The 22838-nt window shown below is 47.9% G+C and overlaps 1 protein-coding gene and 1 long non-coding RNA gene across 7 annotated transcripts; both read left to right on the top strand.

The window, feature by feature from the left end:
- The first annotated feature begins 6665 nt into the window (after window positions 1-6665).
- On the top strand, window positions 6666-8470 carry LOC102899407 (sperm-associated antigen 11-like). The gene is made up of 2 exons (XM_006930554.4): window positions 6666-6720; window positions 8172-8470. Exons 1-2 carry the CDS (start codon window positions 6666-6668, stop codon window positions 8360-8362), a joined length of 246 nt encoding a protein of 81 aa, XP_006930616.1. The 3' UTR covers window positions 8363-8470.
- Window positions 8471-13039: 4569 nt separating this feature from the next.
- Window positions 13040-22838, top strand: LOC123384735. 6 transcript variants are annotated; one of them, XR_006596223.1, is made up of 5 exons: window positions 13040-13293; window positions 13398-13526; window positions 14359-14731; window positions 15650-16212; window positions 21865-22838. It is a non-coding gene; the product is annotated as an uncharacterized LOC123384735 (long non-coding RNA). The 6 variants fall into 6 exon arrangements; XR_006596219.1 differs by having other exon boundaries at window positions 13043-13293; window positions 16053-16212; XR_006596222.1 differs by having other exon boundaries at window positions 13401-13526; window positions 14562-16212.

The raw sequence follows: 22838 nt of genomic DNA, 5'->3' as shown, positions 1-22838 counted from the left end.
ACTCTAGTCAATAATTGTGTTGACGCTTTGTGCAACTCCTGATGAGTACAGGGGGCAAACGTGTCCTTCTAAACCCACGCTCTTTGTGACAATCAATGAACTGTATTTGTAAGAACAAAAGTTAAAATTAGAATGTTCACATGAAGGGAAACCGAGAGCTATTTCTGTAAGTACAGTACCTCAGTAGACAAAGACGTGATCGCAGGAGGTTGGTCTCTCCCCTGTGATGAATTTATGGTGAGCCTGGAAAAGAAAAAAAGACCTATGAAGTCAACAAGATGAGAGTTTGGTGTAGGACTCTGGGAAAATGACGAATGTTCTCCCTGTCTTAGCCAAGGATCTGAGATTGTTAGCTGCACAGAGGGCTCTAATATAGAGGATCATAGGAAGGAAGTAAATAATTGATTTAGGACAATGGAAATAAATCCCCAAAGGAGTTGCTAGTGCCAGAAGGAAAGGAGGCTGGTGATGCTGATCAATCATCTTTTCTCTTTATTTGAAGCTACAGGAATAAAGACAAAAGGAAGACATGTGAGGATTCTTGGATAAGAGGAAGTCAGTGGGAAGATCACTTCAAGGGGATACTGTGGTAAGAATCATTAACCAAAGAATAAGAACAATTACCCCAGCCCAAATTGGGTGGTGGAGACCCCACTTATTTATTCCCTTGGTCTAAACCCAAGGGCTGGGTTGACATTCAAGTGGTTGGAAACCAGGCACTTGGTGAGGCCTCTGATGAACAGTGATCCCAAATCGGACAATCAAGACACTCCCCTATTGCTTTTAGGGGAGCATGAGATGATCCCACTGGGATAGTAGAGGCTGAAAATTCTGTTTTATATCTCCAGGAATAAAAAGGAGGACATGAATCACAGTACATGGTTAAACAGACACATGGAGAGGAAGAAATGCTTCTATAAAGGTAAGAAACCTGTCTGGTCCAAGGAAACAATAAGTACGAACATAAGTACAACTTTGAGAGGGGAAGGTGAAATCAGCCAACTGCTGTCTGCTCTTCGCTAGGGGATGGAACTTCTGGAATCCACAGAATTGCAAACACATAGAGTCTTGACCTTTAAAGGGCACAGCCATGCTTTGGCCCCCAGGACATATGAACGTGGGTCTGAACACAGCAAATTGAAAGGAAGAAACTGACATCTGCCGTTCTTCTTGGGGAAAAAAAAGGCAAAGTAGTAAGGAAACAAACGTAAATTTTATCATCTTTTCAGGACCAGCATTTGGGTGAAATATTTTCTGACTCCCTGAATATTTCAGGGTGATTTTCTCCTTTTCCCACGCAAGATAATCAGCCATGAAACCAAATCCTTTCAACACAATTTTTCCCTTAAAATCTCAAAGGTGTCTTTCCCCGTCTGACATCTAGTGTGTACTAAAATACACGAGGCAGGTCTGTTTTTGTTCTTTTGCAGGATGCCTGCTTTTTTGTAGTTTTTTTTTTCCTTTATTCCTCAAACATCTTATTTAAATACTGCAATTCTCTCATTTCATCTGAAAAATTTGTAAGCCCTACTAACTGGCTTATTCTGATAATTTTCTAATTCATAAACAATTTTAAAATTGTATTTTAACATTAGTTCTTAAAAGAAGGGGAAGGTGGGTGGGGGGATGGGACAAATAGGCAAAGGAATTAAGAGTTCACTTATCACGATGAACATATGGAATTGCTGAATCACTTGTACACGAAACTATTATAACACTATATGTTAACTATACTGGAATTAAAATATTTTTAAATAAAAATATCAAGAATTTTTTTTTTAATTTTAAAAATAAAGCTATGAAAAGTGGTGAACCATATGGTCAAAATCAATTGTAAATGTACTGAGGCAGGAAAGAACTTGACAATGAGACACTAACAATTGTTAGGGAATAAAACATTGAGTCCAGGGCTAAGCAAGCATGCAATAATAATTCAGTAAGAGTCACTTCATTCTGCTGGTTTCCCCCCTACATTTCTCACTAAAAATTAATTTGCCTTTAAAAATCTTTTAATCAGGGGTGCCTGTGGCTCAGCCGGTTAGGCGTCTGACTCTTGGTTTTGGCTCAGGTCATGATCTCATGGTTCATGAGTTTGAGCCCCATGTAGGCTCCATGCTGACAGAACAGATCCTGCTTGGGATTCTCTCTTTCTCTCTCTCTCTCTCTCTCTCTCTCTCTCTCTCTCTCTCTCTCTCTCTCTGCCTCTCTCCTGCTTGCGTGCTCTGTCTCTCGCAAAAATAAACATTAAAAACATAAGTTAAAAAAATTTTTAATTATATTGTCATAAGAACACTTCACATGCCTCTCAACAAATTTTAAGAGTACATTAATGTTGACTCTAGGTATAACGTTGTACAGCAGATCTCTAGAGTTGATTTATCGTGCTTAACTAAAACTTCATACCTATTGATCATTAATTAACCCCCCATTTCTCCCTCCCTCCAACCTCCCATAGTTACTATTCCACATAATTTCTTCTTTGAAAAGTTTGTTTTCCTTTCAGGGATCACATAGCCATGAGGTCGGCCCATTTGCCTTTCTGTGGTGCCTCATCTCCTCTGATAGCTTTCCTGCCTGTGTCTTTTTTCCCCCTCTGCCTGGAATGCCAAGTCACATTTGACTCTCACACCATTAATTCAACTTCCAAAGTATCAACTTTGCGTCGCCACCATAAACTTTTCTTTACTCTTCCAATTCATTTTTTTTTTTTTTCATCTTAGCCTGCCATTCTATTTCACCTTGTTTGGTCCCTAGAGACCCTTGCTTCTAATTAGTAGATGCTAAGGCTTTTTGTTGTTTTTTTTTTTCAATATATGAGACAGAAATGTCATCTGATTCCTGCAGTGAATCTTTTCCTGAAACGGCTGTCTTGCTTAGTCTTCCCAATAATATTCCCATATCTTTATTTTGTAGTTTTTTTTTTCTTACACTTTGTGTTTTTTCTTACACCTCTCTCCTGGAAAACACGTGAATTCATTCAACAGCAATTCACTGTGCTTCTATTTTATGACAACACCGTTCTAGGTCCTAAAAATAAAGAACCAACCGCACAAAACCCTGCCTGAATGAAGCTTACACTCTCATGGGATAAATAAGTCAGTGCAAAGAGTGAACAGCGTCACTCACTATTCGAGAGCAGTGGAACCCTATTTCAAAGTCACCTGGATGGCAGATGGATGGGATTCCTGGCCGAATTCTATCTAGTACTTTGTTTCGTGAAATAGACTGAAATGGTAAATCCAAACTCTACGACTCGTCAGGAAGCAACACCACTTTGCCATGGTTATCATTATTATTATTATTATTATTATTGTTATTATTATTATTATTATTTTCAGTGGCCATCCTAGTGCCTGGGAAGTGGTGTCTCTGTGGTTCGGATTGCGTTTTCCTAATGATTAATGACAGTGAGCATTTTCCATGTGTTTGTTGGACATTCGCACTTTCCTCTCTGGAGAAATGTTTATTCGAGTTCTCTGCCCATTTTTATATTTGACGGTTTGTCTAATCATTGTGCAATTGTATCAAGGTTTTTTTTTTAATAGATAAAAATGTTTTACCACTCTCAAATGTTTTCAAACCCATGAGCAACTTTCATCTGTCCTTAAGGCCATCTTCTATTATGTGGGTACCATGCACGCCAGAATAATTATCTTCTGTATTGGGACAAACTGACCTTCACTTCCTTTCAACCCTGTGATTATAAGAACCAATGAGCCTATGACCAGATTAATGAGATTGTTCAATGAGCTTGATTTTCTAGTTGGTCTTCTGTTGGAATGGCATGCCTGATTCTCCAACGCTATTCACGAAATTCTTCCTTAGAGGTTGCATCCGAGTCTGTGACTTTGAAAAAACAGATCTACATATAAAGGAAAAGGTGGGTAATAAACTCTGATACCATTCCTTTATTTCTCTCCAAAATGAGCTAACTTTCCAACATAGCTCATAAAAGTTCCGAACTATGCAGAAAACAATTTCCAAACTATAATTTCACGGCAATTTGAAAGCTGGCCGGGCTGCTAGAAAAAATATACCATCCACGTACCTTAAATCTTTTCTAAATCAGGTAAACCTCAACAGCAAAAAGAAAACATACTTTTCATGGTTTCACCTACCAAGGTGACTTTTAAAAAATGACCCATACATTTGGATATATACATGATAGAATCTGTATTAAACAGTAATTCTTGTATCTTGTAGCTACACTTTGTCCATCCACAGAGGTGGATTCAGAATTACAATCATTCATTGAAAGTCTTCAACTTAGCCTGTGTTCTTGGTGTGGAAGCCAGTCTTCTCAAGGATCAAATTGAGATGCTTTTGCTTTTTTTACAGTGGGAAAATCCAGAGATGTGTTCAGAACAAATGCTCCAGAGAAAAAGTATTACAGATTTTGACAGATTTCTTATTTATGTTTGACCCTCACACATACCCATCTTGGTATCTCTTTCATGATTGCTTCATTCAGTCAGCTATAGGGTGACCCTTTTGTTGACAAAGACAGAAAAGGATATTTTAGTTCCCAAATAATTCCTCCTTAACTCCTATTTTCATAGGTGTTTTTACAAGGTACAGAAAGCCCAGTGAATCAGGGTATCCTTTGTCAGGACCCACTGTACTGTCTTTGCTTAATCTTTCTAGTTGTGGAATGTCCAAAGTGACCTCCGGGTTCTCACCTCTTCTGTGCACCTTCATGGCTCACTGGTACCCTTGCTCATGTCCGGAAGTCCCAGGCCACCACCTAACTTCTCATCAAAATCCATTTTCTGAGTAAGATGCGTGTTCAGATATTGTGGTGAATGGCTGAAGTCAGGTGGGAGCCCACCTAAAAGAAATCATACATGCAGCTGTTATTTAAAAAAATCAGGAAACTCCCCACACACCTAGTTAAAAAAAATCTCCAAGGTACATCATATAGAAAAGGCAAGTGCAGAGTAAAAAGTATAGTCTGTCACGATGTTTATCCAAGAAGGGGCATATAGACGCATCTCTGTTTATGCATACATGCAACATCTCTGGAAGGGTGGAGAAGAAACTGGTAACGGCTGTCATGAAAGCCTGGGAGGGGGGAGAAGATGGGAAGACTTCCTTTTCATTTCTTGGTAAGTGAATTTTAAGGGAAATAAACCCAAGTGATACTGGGACCTAAGTAAAGTAGGTTCAGAATGAGTGGTTGCAGGGATGCCTGGGGGGGGGGGGGTCGGCGCGGGGCACAGTCAGTTAAGCGTCCGACTTCAGTTCAGGTCATGGTCTTGTGGTTGGTGAGTTCAAGCCCCGCGTCAGGTTCTGTGCCGACAGCTCAGAGCCTGGAGCCTGCTTCGGATTCTGTGTCTACCTCTCTCTCTGCCCCTCCCCCATTCACACTCTATCTTTCTCTCTCTCTTTCAAAAATCAATAAACATTAAAAAAAAGGTTTTTTTTTTAATGTTGAGGATTCCAAAAAGCATTAAAAAGAAAAAAAGAATTAGTAGCTGCGGTAACGACATTTTAGCATCATCAGTTACAAAAAGCTGTGTGGAGAGCTGTCCTTCAGGGCCGCCTCTAATGCCATCCTCCTTATAAAGACTCCCCTCAGGTGAGGCACAGCCTCCCCGCACAGGCCAGTACAGCCATCTGCAGCAGGGGGGAGTCCCTGTGTCTCCTGCTAGGCTGCCCCCTCTTTTTTTAAAGTTTGAGAGAGAGAGAGAGAGAGAGAGAGAGAGAGAGAAAGGGGAGGAGGGAGGGGCAGAGAGAGAGAGACGGAGAGAGAGAATCCCAGGCAGGCCCCGTGCTGTTGGTGCACAGCCACAGCTGAAACTCACAAACCTTGAGATCATGACCCGAGCCTGTATCAAGAGTCGGATGCTTAACCGACTGAGCCACCCGGGTGCCCCTAGGCTGCTTGCTCTTCAAGTCAAGACAGCTTCACGGAATGAGAAAAGAGTCTACCCTCTTTACCCAGGGTAGACAACTTCCCGACTTTTAATACATCAGTTAGACTTGCCCCATTTAAAACAACAATACCGTACGTGGTATCTGGCTTAATTTTTTTCATTCAGCACGTTTGTGAGGCACATCCATGTTGTAATCATCTGTGGCTGTTGTATGCTCGTCGCTGTGGGGGAATGCAGTATTCGCTTTATTCCTGCGCTGCAATACATTATTTGGGTTGTCTTCTGTCGACAGTTGCAATGACGAGGCTACACTGAACGCTCTCGTACCTGTCTCTCGGTGCACACGGGGCTGCGTCTGTTGGGGATACGCCTGGGAGTGCATTCGTGTGTCCAACTCACGCGTCCATACCGCCCAGACAAAAGCTTCTCAAAGGCAGGAAACGTGTTCGCACATGCCCACCTCTGTCACCCGTCGCAGGACCTGCTGCCTAGTAACCGCTCGCCACTCGTGATTCTCTTTCCGGGCACCCTCGGTGTACCAGGTCATTGGTCAAGCCCCGCTTCTCCCAATACCAAGAAGCCTATTTTTAGGCAGAAAGGAAGAGTATCCAGTACCCTCTGCCCACAGCTTTACTCAGTAGACCAGATAAATGTGCTCATTCCTGATAAGCATTGTTCCCCCAGACCTATAAATGTCCTATTTTTGTGTCCTCTCCCCTCCACTCCGCTGTTTCATCGGCTTTGCTTTCCTTCACAGGAGAGGTGGGAGAGCCGAGGGAACCTCAGAACATGAAGGTCCTCTTTCTTTTTGCTGTTCTCTTCTATCTGGTCCAAGTTAACTCAGGTAAATGTCTCCTGGCCAGTGCAGAAGGCTGCTCCAGGCTAGTAGAGGGGACCAGGGAAGGTAGGGCAGGAATCCCATGGATGAGTGTCCGTGTGGAGGGCTGGTGTGTCGGTGGGTTGTTAATGGGTGCAGGTGCGCCCCCTGGGGCTCAGCTCTGGATGTTTGGATCCTCCCTGCACAATACGGGTCCTATCACACAAGACAAAGGGGCACCTTTGCTCTGATACGAACTGGAAGAATTCACTGCAGTCTGGGGAAGGTTTCCAGAAGGAAATGACAGCCACATGAATTCACAGCTGGAAGGGACTGTGGATCTTCCGTGGCAGGACTGCACTCCACAGGGAGGGGAAAGCGAGCACCCAGGAGAGCCACAGTGTGTGGCTGTGCCCTCACCAGCTACGGTCTGGGCCGTCACTCCTACCCATGTCAGTGTCCCTCCTGCTTCCCCGGGGGCCTGTTCTCCATGACGACACTGACACAGAGCTGGTCAAGCACACCCTCCTGGGAGAAATAATCAGTTACTGGAGCAAGTGAGACTAGAATGCACCTCTCCAGCTCCCTAGGCTCATGGTTCTTCTAACCTTCACTGATGTGGGGCCCCTCTCTTCGCCACGACAGAGCTGAGGCGACACAGGGTCGTGGGGTGGGCCCCCATTGTTGCTGAGATATTGCACCAGGCTGATTTGTAAATCGTGCAACACTGTGGGCATGTTGTGGGTTTTGTTTGTTTTTTTTAGTCATGACAAGTAGTATCTAATAAGAACTTTCCTTCAACCACTCGTTCCCAAATAAGAAGTGCTTCCTTTTTTTTTTATTGAGATACAATTGATATGTGATGAGATACGAGTTTCGGGTGTACAGTACAATGAGTCCTTGTTTATATATGTTGTGAAATGACCACCGCCAGAAGCCTAGTTAACATCCCTCACCGCACACACTTACAATCTGTTTTTCTTGTGAAAAAGAGAAAAAACTTTCCATACAGGGTGGTGGTGCTGGATGTACAAGTTCACAAGTCGTGGTGAAGAAAAGGGCTTTTTTTCCTTTTTTTCATTGGAAAATACGAAACTAAAAACGGGGCCACAAGCTGAGCATCAGAACTTTTCTGCTCTTCCGAGAGGCCGAGACCCATGCCTCCATTATTCCACTCTGTTTTCTGAAGCTTCCTTTCCTTTCTCCAAATGTGCTAACTCCTATCTGTCACCAGGAAGTTTGAGAGCTCTTTTATAAGAATAGAGGATAAAACACACACCCTCCTGGAAACATTCCGAGGTGTAGGTAGACTGTTGCTGTTTTAAAGCTAAGAAACCAAAACTCCATTAAACTGCCATTTGTCCAAAGACACTTCGCTTTGGAAAAATACACTAAATATTCAGGGTTGGGCTGTGGGCTGGGGTATTCTTTTATCCTCTGGCTTATATGAATCCCATGTCTATTCTATTTATCACTAGGGGATATTCCACCTGGAATTAGAGATGTTATCTGCCTTACACAACACGGAACCTGCAGGCTTTTTTTCTGCCATTTTGGTGAGAAAAAGGCCGAGATCTGCTCCAATCCCTGGAACAGGTGCTGTGTACCAAGTACAGAGGCAGAAATAAGTAATAAACCGGAGATGGTTGGCAAAAAAAGAGAGCCCTGAGACCTCATGTGTCGGCTTCTGGAAGGCAGGAGGGCTCTTGAAGTATCTCAAGGGCTCAGAAGAACATGTGGCTTATCGAAGGTGCTCAATAAAAGTTTGTTGAATGAATCCAGCAGCAAGGGTGAAGGTCTGATAAAAGAACTTTCCTAAAATCTTGTGTACTTTACCTTCTCTTGTTTTTTTCTTAAAGAGTCTCAGAAATTTGTCCTAGCATACCTCCTGCTTCTCTTCCCGGAAGTGTCTCTCACTGACCCACAGACCAGGGTGAACCAGAAACCATGCTCCAAACTGATCTCATCCTCAGAGGGACAGGAATGCAGTCAACCTACTGGCCTCTTTCCCACCAAAGGCCATGTGCCTTCTCATCAAACCCAGCACCTGCCTCAACTTACACATTCCCAGGCCCTGACAAGCCTCATCCCCTTCTCCTAATCTCAAGTAATAATCACAACAGGTGATATGTATATAGGAGTTTAGTTTGCAAGAACTAAACTCAACACTTACCCTTAGGTTATCCCACTTGATTAACCAACAACCTCACGGAGTTATGTATGAGCAGCTCCATCTGGGGGATGGAAGGGAAATGAAAGCCAGAAGGTTAAGCAGATTGCCCAGGTCGGCATTTCCTAAGAGGGATTCTGACATGCCCAGCCCAGCAAAGGCTCACTGCGCCGTGTTACTTCTAAAGAACCTATTTCTGAGCACCTGCGGCAAGGTAGCGCTTCTGTCCGCGAAGATTTCTACAACTCACGGCCCTTCGCTCTTCTCTGGGTCCTGCTCACACGCGTTGTCTATACCACATCTCTGAGCAGCCATCCCGAGAGTAATGACTATTAATTACAGGCAGGAAATGTCAGAAGATAATAAAGACAAATGTGCTGGTGTAGGAGACCCTGTGCCAAGCTTTTCCAGACTAATAGCTTAACAAGTTCCCTTGTTTGGGATTTCCTGCTCACAGCCTGAATCCAGTCTGCTCATGAATACAAAGAACTTGAAGAGTCGCCTGGAAAATAAACTTAGGGGTTCCTGTCTTGATTCCCCAGTCAAGTTCCCATGAACATTTCATGTAATGCCTCGGGCCTCTCCCCAGGCTCTTCTAAACTCACCAGACAGACTTGTAGGAACCTCTCTTGACTACAGGCATCTCTTGACTCAGGGGGGACTGCAGCCCCCTTTCTCCCCAGGGGGCTGAGGACCTTTTCCAGGCCTGGTGTCAATGCCTTCCTAGGAAGGATGTGGACTCCACAGTTAGATTTTGCTCCCGTGAAACACAGCAAAGCCTCATGCTTCAGAAGACGCACTCTGCCAAGAGCACCATCACTCTGTGCCCAAAACTTGGCCACCAGAGAGCACCCAAATAATAAATACAAAAATGAAAGAACAGGCCAGTGCCCAGAACGCTTGGGGAACTGGGGTCTGGTTCCACCACACGCACTGAGCAAGTACCATTAGCCAGCTAGTTTCTTTTCTTGGTCTCCTTTCCCTCAAAAATAAAATAAGGGAGCTGCCATAGACCTCTGAGACCCCATCACATCTCACCCGTGTCTGAGGGTAGAATTGTTACTTCACCCATGATCCTGGGGTGCGGGGTCTCCATCAAGTGAAGCAAAGGACAGAGGACCCACCTCCCCTAACTTCCTCTGCAGTACTGTCACCGCAGAGCCTGATGGGAACCCACAGACGAGTCCAGGACTGGCCAGCAGGGGGATTGCCCAAAGCCCTAAACCGGGCTGTTAACATTTTCCTAATGGAAACATTTTCTAGTGGACATTGGGCCTGGTCTGGCCTTCGGTGTGAAAAATGTTATCTTTGTTTTTTTTTTTTAATTTATTTATTTTGAGAGAGAGAGAGAGAGAGAGAGAGAGAGAGAGAGAGAGAGAGAGAGAGAAAGCCCCAGAAGGGGAGGAGCACAGAGAGGGGAGAGAGAATCCCAAGCAGGTTCTGCATCCTCAGCGTGGAGCCCCAGGCGGGCCTCTGAAATGTTGAACAAACTGCCTCATCTCCGCGGTACTTTTTGAAATTGTCCAGTTGTACACGCTCCTAAAGAGCCCTGGAATCGTTCTAAGATGATGTGAACCCCCACCAAACGCTATTTCACAAAGCCAGAACCGGCCTTGGCAAGGCGGGCAGCCTGTCGATACCAGGACTGACCGCTAGAGGGCGCGCCGCCGCCCTCAAGGCGAGAGCAAACCCGGTTTTGATCAGGGGTCTGAGCTGCTCCAACAAAGCAGCAGGTGGGAATCCAACCCCGGCTGAGAACAAAGGGAACCTGGATTACCAACGCTTCTAGCCTGCATTTCTTGGCATTAAGTAATTATAGTGCCTCATGCATTTCTGCCCTAGAGTGCCACTGCAGGTCTGTGGGAGGCCTGCTCCGAGACTGCCTCCCCCAGGGTTTATAGGAGCCACTCGGGTAGGATTGTAAGTGCACATACAAATAGAAAGGGGTGCTGGACTTCACTGCATCCTGCCTCTGGGTCCCAGATCTATTGCAACCTGGGGATTCACCTGCCCCGGCCTTGCTCTGAGGCACCTGCATCACACAGCCAGGGGCAGCCTGGAGGAGGCGTGGGCAGACCCAAGACGTTGGCATGCCTTTTCTCTTGGTGAAACTGGTGTTGGAAGCATGAACCCTCTACCCACACAAGGGGGAACTGAGTTTCCTGGTGGTTGGGGGCCCCAGGGAGCCAGCGGAAGGCAGAGGGACCAGCCTGTGTTGAACAGGGTCCAGTGTTTTATACTTGGCAGGTTTTTTTGTTTGTTTGTTTTTTGAGAGGGGAGAGAGAGAGTGTGAGCAGGGTAGGGGGAGGGAGGGGGTGGGAGAGAGAGGGAAAGGGAGAGGGAGAGGGAGAGGAAGAGGGAGAGGGAGAGGGAGAGGGAGAGGGAGAGGGAGAGGGAGAGGGAGAGGGAGAGGGAGGGACAGGGAGAGAGGGAGAGAGGGAGAGAGGGAGAGAGGGAGAGAGAAAGAATATTAAGCAGGCTCCACACCCGGCACAGAGCCTGGATAAATGAATCCACGTCTCCAACACAGGTCATCTTCCGTCCACTGCCACCATCCTTTCTGATCCATGGGCTGAACGTGGGGCCACCAGGGGACCTGGACACCCACTGTGTTACCACACCCTCTTCAGAGCCTGAAGTCTGCATCCTTGCCTTTTATCACCGCCCCCCCCCCCCCGCTGGGGAGTGGCAAAGCCCTCACTGGCCCTGGAGCACGCTACATCACACATGTCCCCCTGGGGGGCAGCAGGAGTAAAGCAGCAGGGGTTGGAGGGGCAGAGTCCTCCTGGATCCTGAGTCTCCACAAGGAGCATTAGCCTACTGTCCCCTGTCCCTCGGTCATAGAATCTTAGACAAGAGATGGTGCCCAAGAGATCGTTTAACAAAAACCACGTCCTCTGAAAGGCAGCATGCTGGCATGGAAAGACTCCGGAAGGAAGAATCAAGACAGCCGAGCTTGGTTTCGTTCAAGATATAGGCAGGCTCTGAGCTCACCTCCTCCATGGAACACACCAAATTAATGTTGGGACCTGGAACAGATCCTTCTGCCTTGGGCACAGAAAAAAAAATAAAAAAGAAGAAGGAGAAGAAGAAGGAGGAGAAGAAGGAGAAGGAGAGGAAGAGGAAGAAGAAGAAGAAGGAGGAGGAGGAGGAGGAGGAGGAGGAGGAGGAGGAGGAGGAGGAGGAGGAACAGCAGCAGCAGCAGCAGCAGCAGCCATGGTTTAAAAGAGCAACTAGCAGGGCCCCTGGGTGGCTCAGTCAGTTAAGCCACCCATTCTTGATTTCGGCTCACATTATGACCTCACAGTTTGTGAGTTCGAGCCCCATGTGGGGCTCTGTGCTGACAGCGTGGAGCCTGCTTGGAATTCTGTCTCCTCATCTCTCTACCCCTCCCCAGCTCACTCTCTCTCTCTCTCTCAAAATAAATAAATAAACATTAAAAAAAAAAAAAAAAAAGAGCCACTAGCATAGAAAAGCACTAGAACTCTGCCAAGCAGTGCAGATAAGCTGCAGAGAAAGGTGAGAAGATTGTCTTATCACTGCCTCTGGAGGTGAGAGACTGCCACCAGGTCCTGTGCTGTGACATTACCAAGCAGGGGGGGATGAGCATGCAAATGTCATTAAAAGTTTCTCAGACCAAACCCCCCACCCTCCCCCTGGGCAGAGTCAGGCAGCACAGCTCCTACGGAGTGATTATCTACCATCCAAATATCACCTCCAGGGGAGGCACTGCAACATAAAGGATGGAACGGGTTTTTCCGGAACAAACAAGAACATCCTTTAAAATAGCCCTTTTGGAAAGCCACAGGCCATACAGTTAAACAATAGTGTTGCAATAGCTCAACATATTAACATTCCTCTTTGGGGACTGCCTTCGGAATCCTCCTCCAAAAAAAAAAAAAAAAAAACTCAGAAAGAATCCAGTGCAGCACAATCATGAACTGAAGCAGCCAAGGAAACCCAAACCCCGGGGTTGGGGGGTGTCAGAAACCAGCCCGTGGTCCTGGGCTCCGTCCCTCACTGCCGGAGAAGGAAGCATCCGCCAGACTCAGACGCCCTGAAAGTCAGGCACGTCTAGAAAGCCACCGGTGCTCAACACGGCCGGACACCAGGTGAACCTGTGCTTTCCAGGCTTCCTCCTCGCGGGACACCTGGTACGCAGCACGTGCGGGTTATTCCCTAGATGACGACACAGGAGACCATCACGTGTCTCACCTACAGGAAACACGTGCCCGCCCCAGCTAAGTCTGAGAATTCACGCAGGGGAGGGGCCCGTCTGGGAGATGGAGATCACTCACCACGGTCACCCAGACGAGGCCTCTGGGTGGGTACATAGAGCATCAGCTTGGGGCCCGGGGCATGCACGACTCGGGCTAGGTCTGCCTGGGATCCAGGTCCAGAATTCTAGTGCTAAATGCCAAGGAAGCCAGGTTTGTTCTCAAGGTCGGCCTGGCAGCACTTGGTGCTGGGTGCTCCCCGGGCTCCAGCTCATGTGCTAAGTGCTTCACATGCTCTATCTCTGTTCATCTACCAGCAGGCGTCAGTGTGTTCATCAAACAGATGAGACGCTTACAGCTCAGAGGTGTGAAGCTACTCACCCAGAGCCACACAGCTCTAAGGGAGGAGATTCTGCTCAGATCTGCCCGGGAGGCAGCAGGAGGAGGTAAATGCACCCCACTTGAAGGTCTCAGAGGCTTGCCTGAGGTCATGTAGCAAGTTGATGATGGGTTGACGGTGACCCTTTCCCCGCCCATTTTATAGGACGGAGGAAAGGATATCCTATAAAATATAGAGGAAGCAGCGTCCACACACAGTGTCCTTCTAGGGCTCCCTAACTTAATAAATAGTGATGTGAGGATCAGGGTGGCCGTAGCAGTGAAAACAGAAGACCACGCGTTACCAAGGGCCTTTTAGAGTCGACCCTCGAGATTACCCGGGTTTTAGAGAGGAAGAAACAGAAACTCGCCTGAGTGAAGACAAGAGCCCAAGACCACACAGCTAGCGACGGGGCGGGAAGGGACGGCAGCCCCTGCCTTGTCTCCTGCCCTTGGGGTGACTGTGAGGAAGGAGTCCGGGGCTCTGCCCGGGCTCCCGTATCTCTAGACGCGGGTAGAGGAGGAAGTGAGTCCTGGGCTTGACCCTGAACCGCCTCCCGCTCCCTGTCCCGTGGTAGCAGGAGGGCCCTCACCCTTCCACCCGAGCCCGGGGGAGGTTCGCATCCGGTGTTCGTGGCGCTCCGCTTGGAGCCCTGTACGGCGCTAGAGACGCGGAGACTGTGGCTCGAGCCGGCAGCAGAGGCCGTCGGAGGCCTTCTCTTACCTTAGGACCCCATGGGTGTGGGTGTCCGCTCTGCGGCTGGAGCAGTGCAGGGGGAGGGTGGGGCTGATCACAAGGACCACCCGCCCGGGCAGCCCAGGCAGGGCTGCAGCTCTAGGGCGCCACCTGGCGGGTGGGAGGGGCCAGCCAGGTGAGCAGGGGGATGGGGCCTCCCACAGCTCCGGAAGCAGAGGGAAGGCAGTGACAGGAAATGACAGGAATTGAATGAGAGAAGGTGTCCGGCGCACGGGGAGGAAGGAAACTGAGGATGGACCCACCTCGTGGCCTCTGGAAGGCGGACTGGACCAGCCCGTACTGGAAGGTGGGGCGGGCTCAGGGGCGCTGTCCCCATTCCCGCATCCAGCCGGCTCCTTCCCTGCAGCACAGGTGGGCCACCGGCTACCCAGGACCCTCAGGCTCCCACAGGGTGGCCCCCTGAAGGCAGGCGGATTGCTGGAGCTGACGAAGTCCTGGAAGACTTTCCCTCATGGCTGTGCTTCCCCGTCCTTCTTGCTCTAATGAGCAGCTGCCCCTCTCCACCATCCCCTGCAGGTGAGCCAAGCCCGCAGGTGCCAGCAGGACCGGGAGGAGTGGCGGCAGGGTAACCGAGGCACCAGGGATGCGAATTCACACGGTGCCCGGGAGCAGAGGCCAAGCCCTTTCCCAGCAGGCGGGGCCACGCGGGGAGGCGGGGAGGCTGGTGCCCGCCCAGAGCTCCGGGAATTCCCACGCGCCTGACCCATCGGGGGCAGAGTCACGGTGACTCACGCACCCAGGTGTTCCGGGTGATGCTTCATGCTGGGCGTGGGGCCTGTCACAGGTGAGCTTGACTGAAGGAGCTGGAAAAGCCGCACATTTCACTTGATTCTTGTCACTGTCTTGCCCCAGGGAGGGCTGTGCAGATGGCCAGCAGTCACCAGGCGAGGTCTCTCCCTAAGGCAGGTGGGTGTCCGCACCCGCAAGAGATCATCTTGCTCTAGAGCTGTGTTTCCCAGCGCTGTGTCGGCAGCTTTTCAGACTTACTCACTGTGCCCCGGGCGCCCCCGGGAGCTGACTGGATCCCTGGCTGTTTCTGTGAAGGGACTGAGTGAAACCATTGTGCATTCAGAGCCGGGACCACCGCGGCCTCAAGCACGAGGGTCACGGCCGAGCCCTCCCAGCACACAGCTCTTCTGTGGCACGTGGCCCCTGCTGCTGTCACCTGCACGCAGTAGGTGATGTCCCCTCTCTACAGGCACACAGAGAGGGGTGGTCGTGGACCCAAGGACCCTCCCCTTCACTGACGGTCCTGCAAACTCCCTAACACTCTCGCACAGGATTTTTTACTGATGTTTCTGGAAATCTTACCAGCGAAGGGCAAAAAATTAAAGTCTGGCAAATGAATGTTATCCCCAGATTCTAGAAGGAAAGTCCCTCTGCTTAGATCCTTTAAAGAGCTGGTCCTTCCCCAGTGTGTTCTTCCCTTTCCAGCCTCAGTCTCCTGCACCCAGGATGTCCTCCTTCAGCCCATCCTCATGCTCGCCTACAAGCCTACCTGCTCTCCACCCACCACCTCCTTCCATTCACTGAACACGCTGGAGCCACGCCCCAGCCCCCACCCCGGGCAGCCGGATGACAACCAGGAGTGTCTGGGAAGCTGGGAGGGGCTGGGATTTCCAGGGATGGTGTGGGTGGTCCCACACCTCAGGCTTGCTTCGTATGCACCTGCAGGGTGAGAGCTCACAAGCTATCTCCTGGGATCCTGAACCAGTTAGATAGAATATCTGTGCAGGTCCCCAGGACAGATGTGAGGTTTTGACAACAGTGCGGCCTTCACTCAGAGTGAGGAAGGAGGAAATAGTTCCCTAATTGCTAAGATGTTTCTCATTTCCAGAAGAGTCAGGAACTCGTTGTTCAACAAAGGAGCATTTGGTTTCTGTCCTGAGGCTTGCTGGGATCCTGAAGGAGCACTGCCACTCCCTTTGTGTCCCAGGAGGTAAAGCTAGATTCTTCCAGTGAAGATCCAATCAAATGGTCATGTCTTCCTGGAGCAGGTGAGGACAGTGGGCCGGAGAAGTTGGGAACTTCAAGAACAGCAAATAAAGTAGGGGATAGGAAAATGGTCAGCCGTCCAGTTTACTTGCCCATGTGGAAATAAAAATAGAAATAGGTTTCTCACACTAGAGAAAGAGATTTTCTCTTTGAAAGAGACTGTTTCCAAAGGATGAAGAAATGCCAATAACCATCTGTGAGCTCATACTTGTGTGGCAGATGGATAGAGCCGGAGGGATAAAAAAGAGAAGGTTGATTCATATCTCTGTTACATTATTCTTCATGAATCTTCCATGGATGTATCACTAGAGAGCTATGTGGCCAGGTTTTTTGACAGAAGCAGGGCTGGGTGTTCTGGTCATACTGTCCCACGATAACCTTGGAGGCACCTGATGGCCAAAGAGGAAGGGTTTCCTGCCAGAAAATCCCCCTAGCTGGCTATAGGGGGTGGTCCTAAGAGTTAGAAACACCACAGCCTGCCAGGAAGAGACCTCTGATATGGAGAGACCCTGAGACACAAGACCACTGCATTGCCCTCAAAAGCAGAGGTAGAGAAACCACCAGGCAGGACACAGACACACAGTGATAAAAACTGAGAACACAGTAAGACACAGATAATGGCAGACACAAGAACTCAGAGACAGAGATAAAAAGAGGCAGAGAGAAAGTGAGAGCAAAGCAGAGGACTGAACTCAATCCTCAGAAACAGGGAAAAGAGATGAGGAAAAGATATAGGTGTTAGGGGACGGTATTAGGAAAACACAGACAATTCCAGTTAGGCTGAAATGAAGGATATTATCAGGGTACACGTAATCATTTTTGCTGGTTGAGAAAACGGTTGGCTTTGCAGTGGGTCTGCAGGCTGATACTTGGAGCGTCCACATCTCCCTGGGAAGAGGCCAATATTAACAGTCAGTAAAGTGACACTTTTAATAGAAACTTCAGGCAACCAAACAAGGCAGCCTGTGACACTGAGCACCAATTCTCTTGAAGAAAATCTAGTTCCAAAGAGGCTACAGAACCAACTGGACAGAAGCAAATGTCGCCCCTTCGGAAAGTAGTGCACGCCTTCCTGCCCCCCCCCCCCCGCCCCAGGGGCCTCTCCTGTTCATTATGAACACAATGGGCAGGTGGTCCCCAAATATCAGTCTCCGGGAGAATTAAAATCCAGGCCATCATCAAAGTTACTTTTCTAAAATACATACTGTGTGTGAAACCATCTAGATATTTTTGTTAATTCCCCTCCCCCTCTCCCCACCGTTTTTATAGTTTGTTGTTGGGTGGACAAGTTCCGTAGCTGGGTGTGCAGGTCTGAGCAGGTGTCGTGAGCTATGCCTATGTGTGCATAAGTAGCGTGCTAAAGCCAAGAGCTGGCCCCAGGCCAGAGTATTTCTTAAAGCATATATCTTGTGAAATGCTTAAAACAAAACACAAATATGCCCTCAACACAAGATAAGTTTTGAGTCATGGTAGTTCAAATCAGAGGGCACATACATCCATGTCTTAGACTGTTTTTCCTGAGCTGGTAATGCCTTGCACTCGAAAGAATGAGAATCCAAATGCAGGCAATATAGAAAAACAGAAACCATGGGTACAACAACCGTGAGAGGGTGGAGAGGGAGGAGGCGGATGGAGAAAAGGAACGAGAATCAAGGGGTCACAGAGATTGGGTCAGAGATGAGTTCCACCAGGTAAGAGGGGGTAGTGAGGCCCTGCACGCAGTAGAAAAAGGGAACACTTTTCCAGCCGTTATGTATATGGAACTGAGGAAATGTAAGACAAGTGTAGCTTCTATCTGAGCTAGAGAGAATTCTGTGCGTGTGTGCGTATGTGTGTGCGTGCACACGAGTGTGCATGGGAGCATGCAAAGTATGTTTTTCTGTAAAGGTTGCGGGAGGGAGGTGAGGTCTTCCAGATGTGTGGCAGAGAGAGGGAAGAACCCAGGCTTTATTGCAAAGCACTGGTACCGCCTGTCCAGGCTCTAAGCTGGGGCTTTCGCGAGGTCCATACAGCAGAACTTGTGGGTACAGACTATGACACAGCATTTCACAAAGGGCACAGGGAGCCAAAAAAGGGCCAGTGTCCTTGACTCAAAACATAACCGAAGGTAAAAGAAGACCTTTGCTCTGTTATAGGAAACATCTCAAGGCAAGCTCAGACATAACTTAAGTGACTCCTTAAAGCCCATCCAAGCCAGGCATTTTGAAGAGGTGAGACAGGCCAGTGAATGATAATGAATGCAGGTTCTGACTTAGGGGGCTTGTATTCTGCGTAAAGGGGCAAGAGATCTTTGGATACACCTTGATGTTCCCATGTAGCCTTGTGGGCCCTAGTGGTTACATCATCGAATTTCTCTGGGGAAGTCAGGGATATGGATTTTTATACAGAATCTTTACTCCTTTAGATGTTGACAATTAATCGTCAGAATAAGTTGGGAGACTATATTTCCCCCATGGGTTTCCAATTCATTCGATGCAGATATCACTGTGACTCAGTTCAATGAGCTATGAAGATTTAGACTTGTAATAACCTCAGAAATTCATGATTCCCATGCCCTTGGCAGGCAGAGAGGAAGTGGAGGGTCCAGATGGGTGAACAACTAACCTAAATTTGCACAAAGCCTGGCACCAGAGCACAGGTCTCCAAAGTCTTGTATTGTTTATACCGTACCGCACGGTGGTAGTTATCCATTGCACAACAGCACATGCCGAGTATCTGTGGGTTTCAGTGGGTTGTGGGAACTGTGCACAGTGTGGCCGGGTGCTTCTGGATCAGGACACTCCGGAAGTTGGGGTCAAGCTGTGAGTTCATCTGAAAGCTCATCAGAGAAGGATCCCCTTCTTCAGGCTCACTCACGTGGCTGTTGGCAGAAGTAGATTCCTTGAAAGCTGTGAGATTGAGGGTCTCTTGAGCTCCTCACTGGGTTGGCCAAAAGTTTCCCTCAGTTTCTTGCCAAAAGGGCCTCTCTGTACGGCAGCTGTAAATATGGCACCTGGCTTCCCTCAAAGTCAGAAGAGGGCACCCCAAGTTCAATCCACAGTCTTTTTATAACCTGATCCCAGAAGTGGCATCCATCACTACTGCCTCATTCTGTGTGTTAGAAATGAGTCAACAAGGACAACCCACAAGGAAAGGGAAAGGATGACACAAGAGCATGAATTCTAGAAGGTAGGGAGGATTAGGGGCCTTCTGAGAGGCTGCCCACACCCTCATTGTCTCCCAAACGCATGCCAGGGGTCCACAAGCCATGGCCCACTGGCTAAATCCAGCTGCTACCTACCTGTTGTTGGAAATAAAGTTTTATTGGAACAAAGCCACGCCCATCTGTTCGCATGTTGCTCATGGTGGCTTTTGTCCCACACCTGCAGAGCTGAGCAACTACCACAGAAACTGTATGATCAGCAAAACCTAATATTTTTTTTGTACTTTATAGCCCTTCACAGAAAAAGTTTTCTCTTTCCTGGTGTATGCAAGCATAAAACCTTTTTTTAAATATGGAAGAAGAGATTGATAGATGCCAACGTCATCATTAGCTTGAATTTCTCTCGATGCCCTGGCATCGTAAATGCCATAGTGAACACTTCCACGAGGCACTTATCTGGGAATTCTCCAAACAGAAGCAGTCCTGTAGTCTGGGTCAAGCAGATGTGAAGTATGGCTTCCATCACCGGTCCTGTGGCATTCTTTTCCACCCCATGTATCAGCATACACCTTTCCATTGGAAACCCCTCTCATGAAACCTTTGGCCAAAAACACGGATATAAAACATAGTTATGTGTAAGTGCTGAATCACTAAACTGTACACCCAAAACTAACATTACACTGTGTGTTAACCAACCAACTTGAAAAACTCAAACAAACATAGTGATAAGGACATCAAGTAGTAGAGTGGCATAGTCATAATTCAGCATAATCCGTGAACCTGACCAATCTGGGCTCCAAACTTGAATTTTACCAAGTTACTTCATTTCTCTTAGCCCCAATTTCCTTATCCTTAAAATCTAGATTGTAATACTGACCTCACACGTTTTTCTCACAGAAAGGCATGAAAGCACCAGTCACAGTGTTAAGCACAAATAACAGTTCGATAGATGCCAATCGTTATGTGTGAAAACATTTGATGGTTTCCCATCGCCTTTTGCAATAGTTGCTAATAGATTTATTTCAAGTACCAGTTGTGATTAAATAATAGTGGCAGAAGTCCTATGTGGTTTTTTTTTTCTTTTTTCTTCTTCTTTTATCTTTTATCTTTTTTTTTTTTTTTGTCAGCACAGAGCCTGATGTGGGGCTTGACCTCACAAAACCTGGAGATTATGACCTGAGCCAAAACCAAGAGTTAGACGCTTAACCAACTGAGCCACCCAGGTGCCCCAGGAGTCCTATGTTTTTAAAAAAATTTCCGTGGGGTCCCACCTCTTGCCTTTGGGGACATCTCTTCCTCCACCCCAGCCCCCAACGCACTGAGGAGTTATAAGAGCCACCTACAACCTGAAAGTCCTTCCCGAGCCAGCGGCCAGCAGACCGTGTAGGCTGGTGGCAAGGGTTGCTATATGATGAGTTTTCACTGGGGCTGAGCATGAAATGCAGTGAAAGAATCTGATTAGAGTGTAAAAGTATAAACAGAAAGTAATGCATCATCCACACTGCATTCCATTTGGAAAGAAAATATTGCTGTCAGATGGTAGGAGGGTAGGGTAGAGTCTTACATATGAATGTTTGTGTACTTATTCCCTTCCTGATTTTGCCCTCAGGAGCCGGGAGACTCATCCCTCACCATGTTAGCTGTGATTTTAGACTCTGGGAAAGTCACACGGCACCACATCACTGCTCAGGCTCCAAATTCCTGAACGAGTTTCAACCTGCTAAAAGGGTCATCATCTCTAGAGCCTGGCTCTCTCTCCAGAACGCGTCTCCCTTAATTCTCTCTGCTCGTAACTCAGGTCAACAGTGGCACCGATCACACTTCATTCTATGTGGAACGAATTTCTTGAGACAGATGCCAGGAAGCAATAAATTAGGGAGCGATGGGTTGAGGGAATAGGAGGTCACGTGAACGTCGACCACCCGTTTGAGAAATTCGGTAATGAATGAAAGAAGAGGTAAGGTAATGGTTTCAGGAGAAAAGAAGGGTCAAATACAGGTTATTTTTAAATAAAGAATTGAGTGCAAGTGTGGACCATATGAAGGAGCCAGTGGAAAAGGAGAGGAAGAGAGTGGCATAAGGGAAAAAGGGTTTATGCAATAGTCTATGGCTAAAAGAGGTGGAATTCAGAGAACAGAGAAAGAAAGAGCCACGGAAGAGAGAAACCCTTCCTCTTAAACAAGGTAGAGAAGCCAGAATAGGTGAAGATACAAAAATTTGAGGGAGAGTCTAGAACGTGGTGACCCGTTGAAGAGAGGATTGGTCCCCGTGTCCTTCTACCCCCGTACGTTGAAACACTTGGTGAAAGAGAGAATTAATTTGTAGAGCCCTGTATATGTCTTCTCCATTGTTTACTAAAAGTGTGCCCCCTGAACCATCTGGGTGTTTTCTTAGGCAGGAAGGATATCATCCAGTCATCTAAACTGCCAGGAGGAATATGAGCAAAACCCAAACAAAACAAGAACACGCGGCATCCATTCAGAAAACATATTTTTTTTCCCTTTGCTGGCAGAAGTCGATGTGGGAGCGTCCACAAGTGGGAAGAGCCCACCCGTCAAGCCCCAGCCTGAACATAAGGTGAAGGTGCATTCAGTGAGCCAGAGAACTTGCCTGCAGCGAACCTCCAGCACCACACACAGGAGGTGCTGCGGGAGGGCTCACCTTTGGAGGCAATGTCACCTTCTGACTGTACTCTCCAGAGACATCCCACCGCACCACACAGTGCCTCTCATCTTTCCCGTTTTCTTCCTGTAATATTCTCCGACAGAGTCAGGTAAACCTGGCACTCACTCGCAGGAATTTCCATAGAGCCCCTGGGCAGAGAAAAGAAGCAGTGCTCTGCTGAGACCTTCCTCTGGACCGCGTCTGGTTTCTCGAGAACCACACTGTCACTGGGGTGTAGAGGAACAAGGGACCTGGGGAAGGTCCCCTGGGCATCAGGAGGCTCATCTCACAGTGGCTGAGCTCCCACGGCCATCACATGACACCATTTGCGAGTAGATGATGTAAATGGTTTCAACACACAAGGTTTTTTGGGAGTCACCCCAGCCCATTGGCCCTATTGTATGCACGGCATTCTCCGCCCTTCCCCCCAGCCTTTATTGAAGAAGCTACGGGGTGGTCAGCACGTTTGAGACTTTAAATCTGAGATCTGGTCTTTCATGAATTCATGGCATGTCTGCCAAGTCAAATGCAAAACTGTCCACATGCACATCCACTTGACTTTGACCAGACTAGACTATTCACTTCTCCCTAAACTTGCTCTATGCTTTGCTGCCTCTGTGGTGGCTCCCAGGGAGGGAGAAGAGTTGTGTCTGAGTCTCTGCTCCAGCCCACGAACCCGATGCCGTCCTGTGACTCCCGGTGAGTCCCTCAGGCCCAACTCTTATCCCTTCTTGGCACACCTCCCCCTGCCTTTCTATCGATATCCCCCCTTTTTTCCTATAGTGGATGAAGTACAATATCAAATAAAGTGTGCACAACACA

Source organism: Felis catus, chromosome B1, assembly GCF_018350175.1.
Source record: "Felis catus isolate Fca126 chromosome B1, F.catus_Fca126_mat1.0, whole genome shotgun sequence".
Taxonomy (NCBI): domain Eukaryota; kingdom Metazoa; phylum Chordata; class Mammalia; order Carnivora; family Felidae; genus Felis; species Felis catus.
Note: the sequence above shows the minus strand (reverse complement) of the source record. Positions and strands in the feature narration are given on the sequence as shown.

What these genes read in the sequence shown, in the direction of transcription:
- LOC102899407 (XM_006930554.4), top strand. Translation starts at nt 6,666, where the DNA reads ATGAAGGTCCTCTTTCTTTTTGCTGTTCTCTTCTATCTGGTCCAAGTT. An exon ending in TCTGGTCCAAGTTAACTCAG is followed by an intron (nt 6,721 to 8,171) that starts GTAAATGTCTCC and finishes ATTTATCACTAG; the next exon opens with GGGATATTCCACCTGGAATT.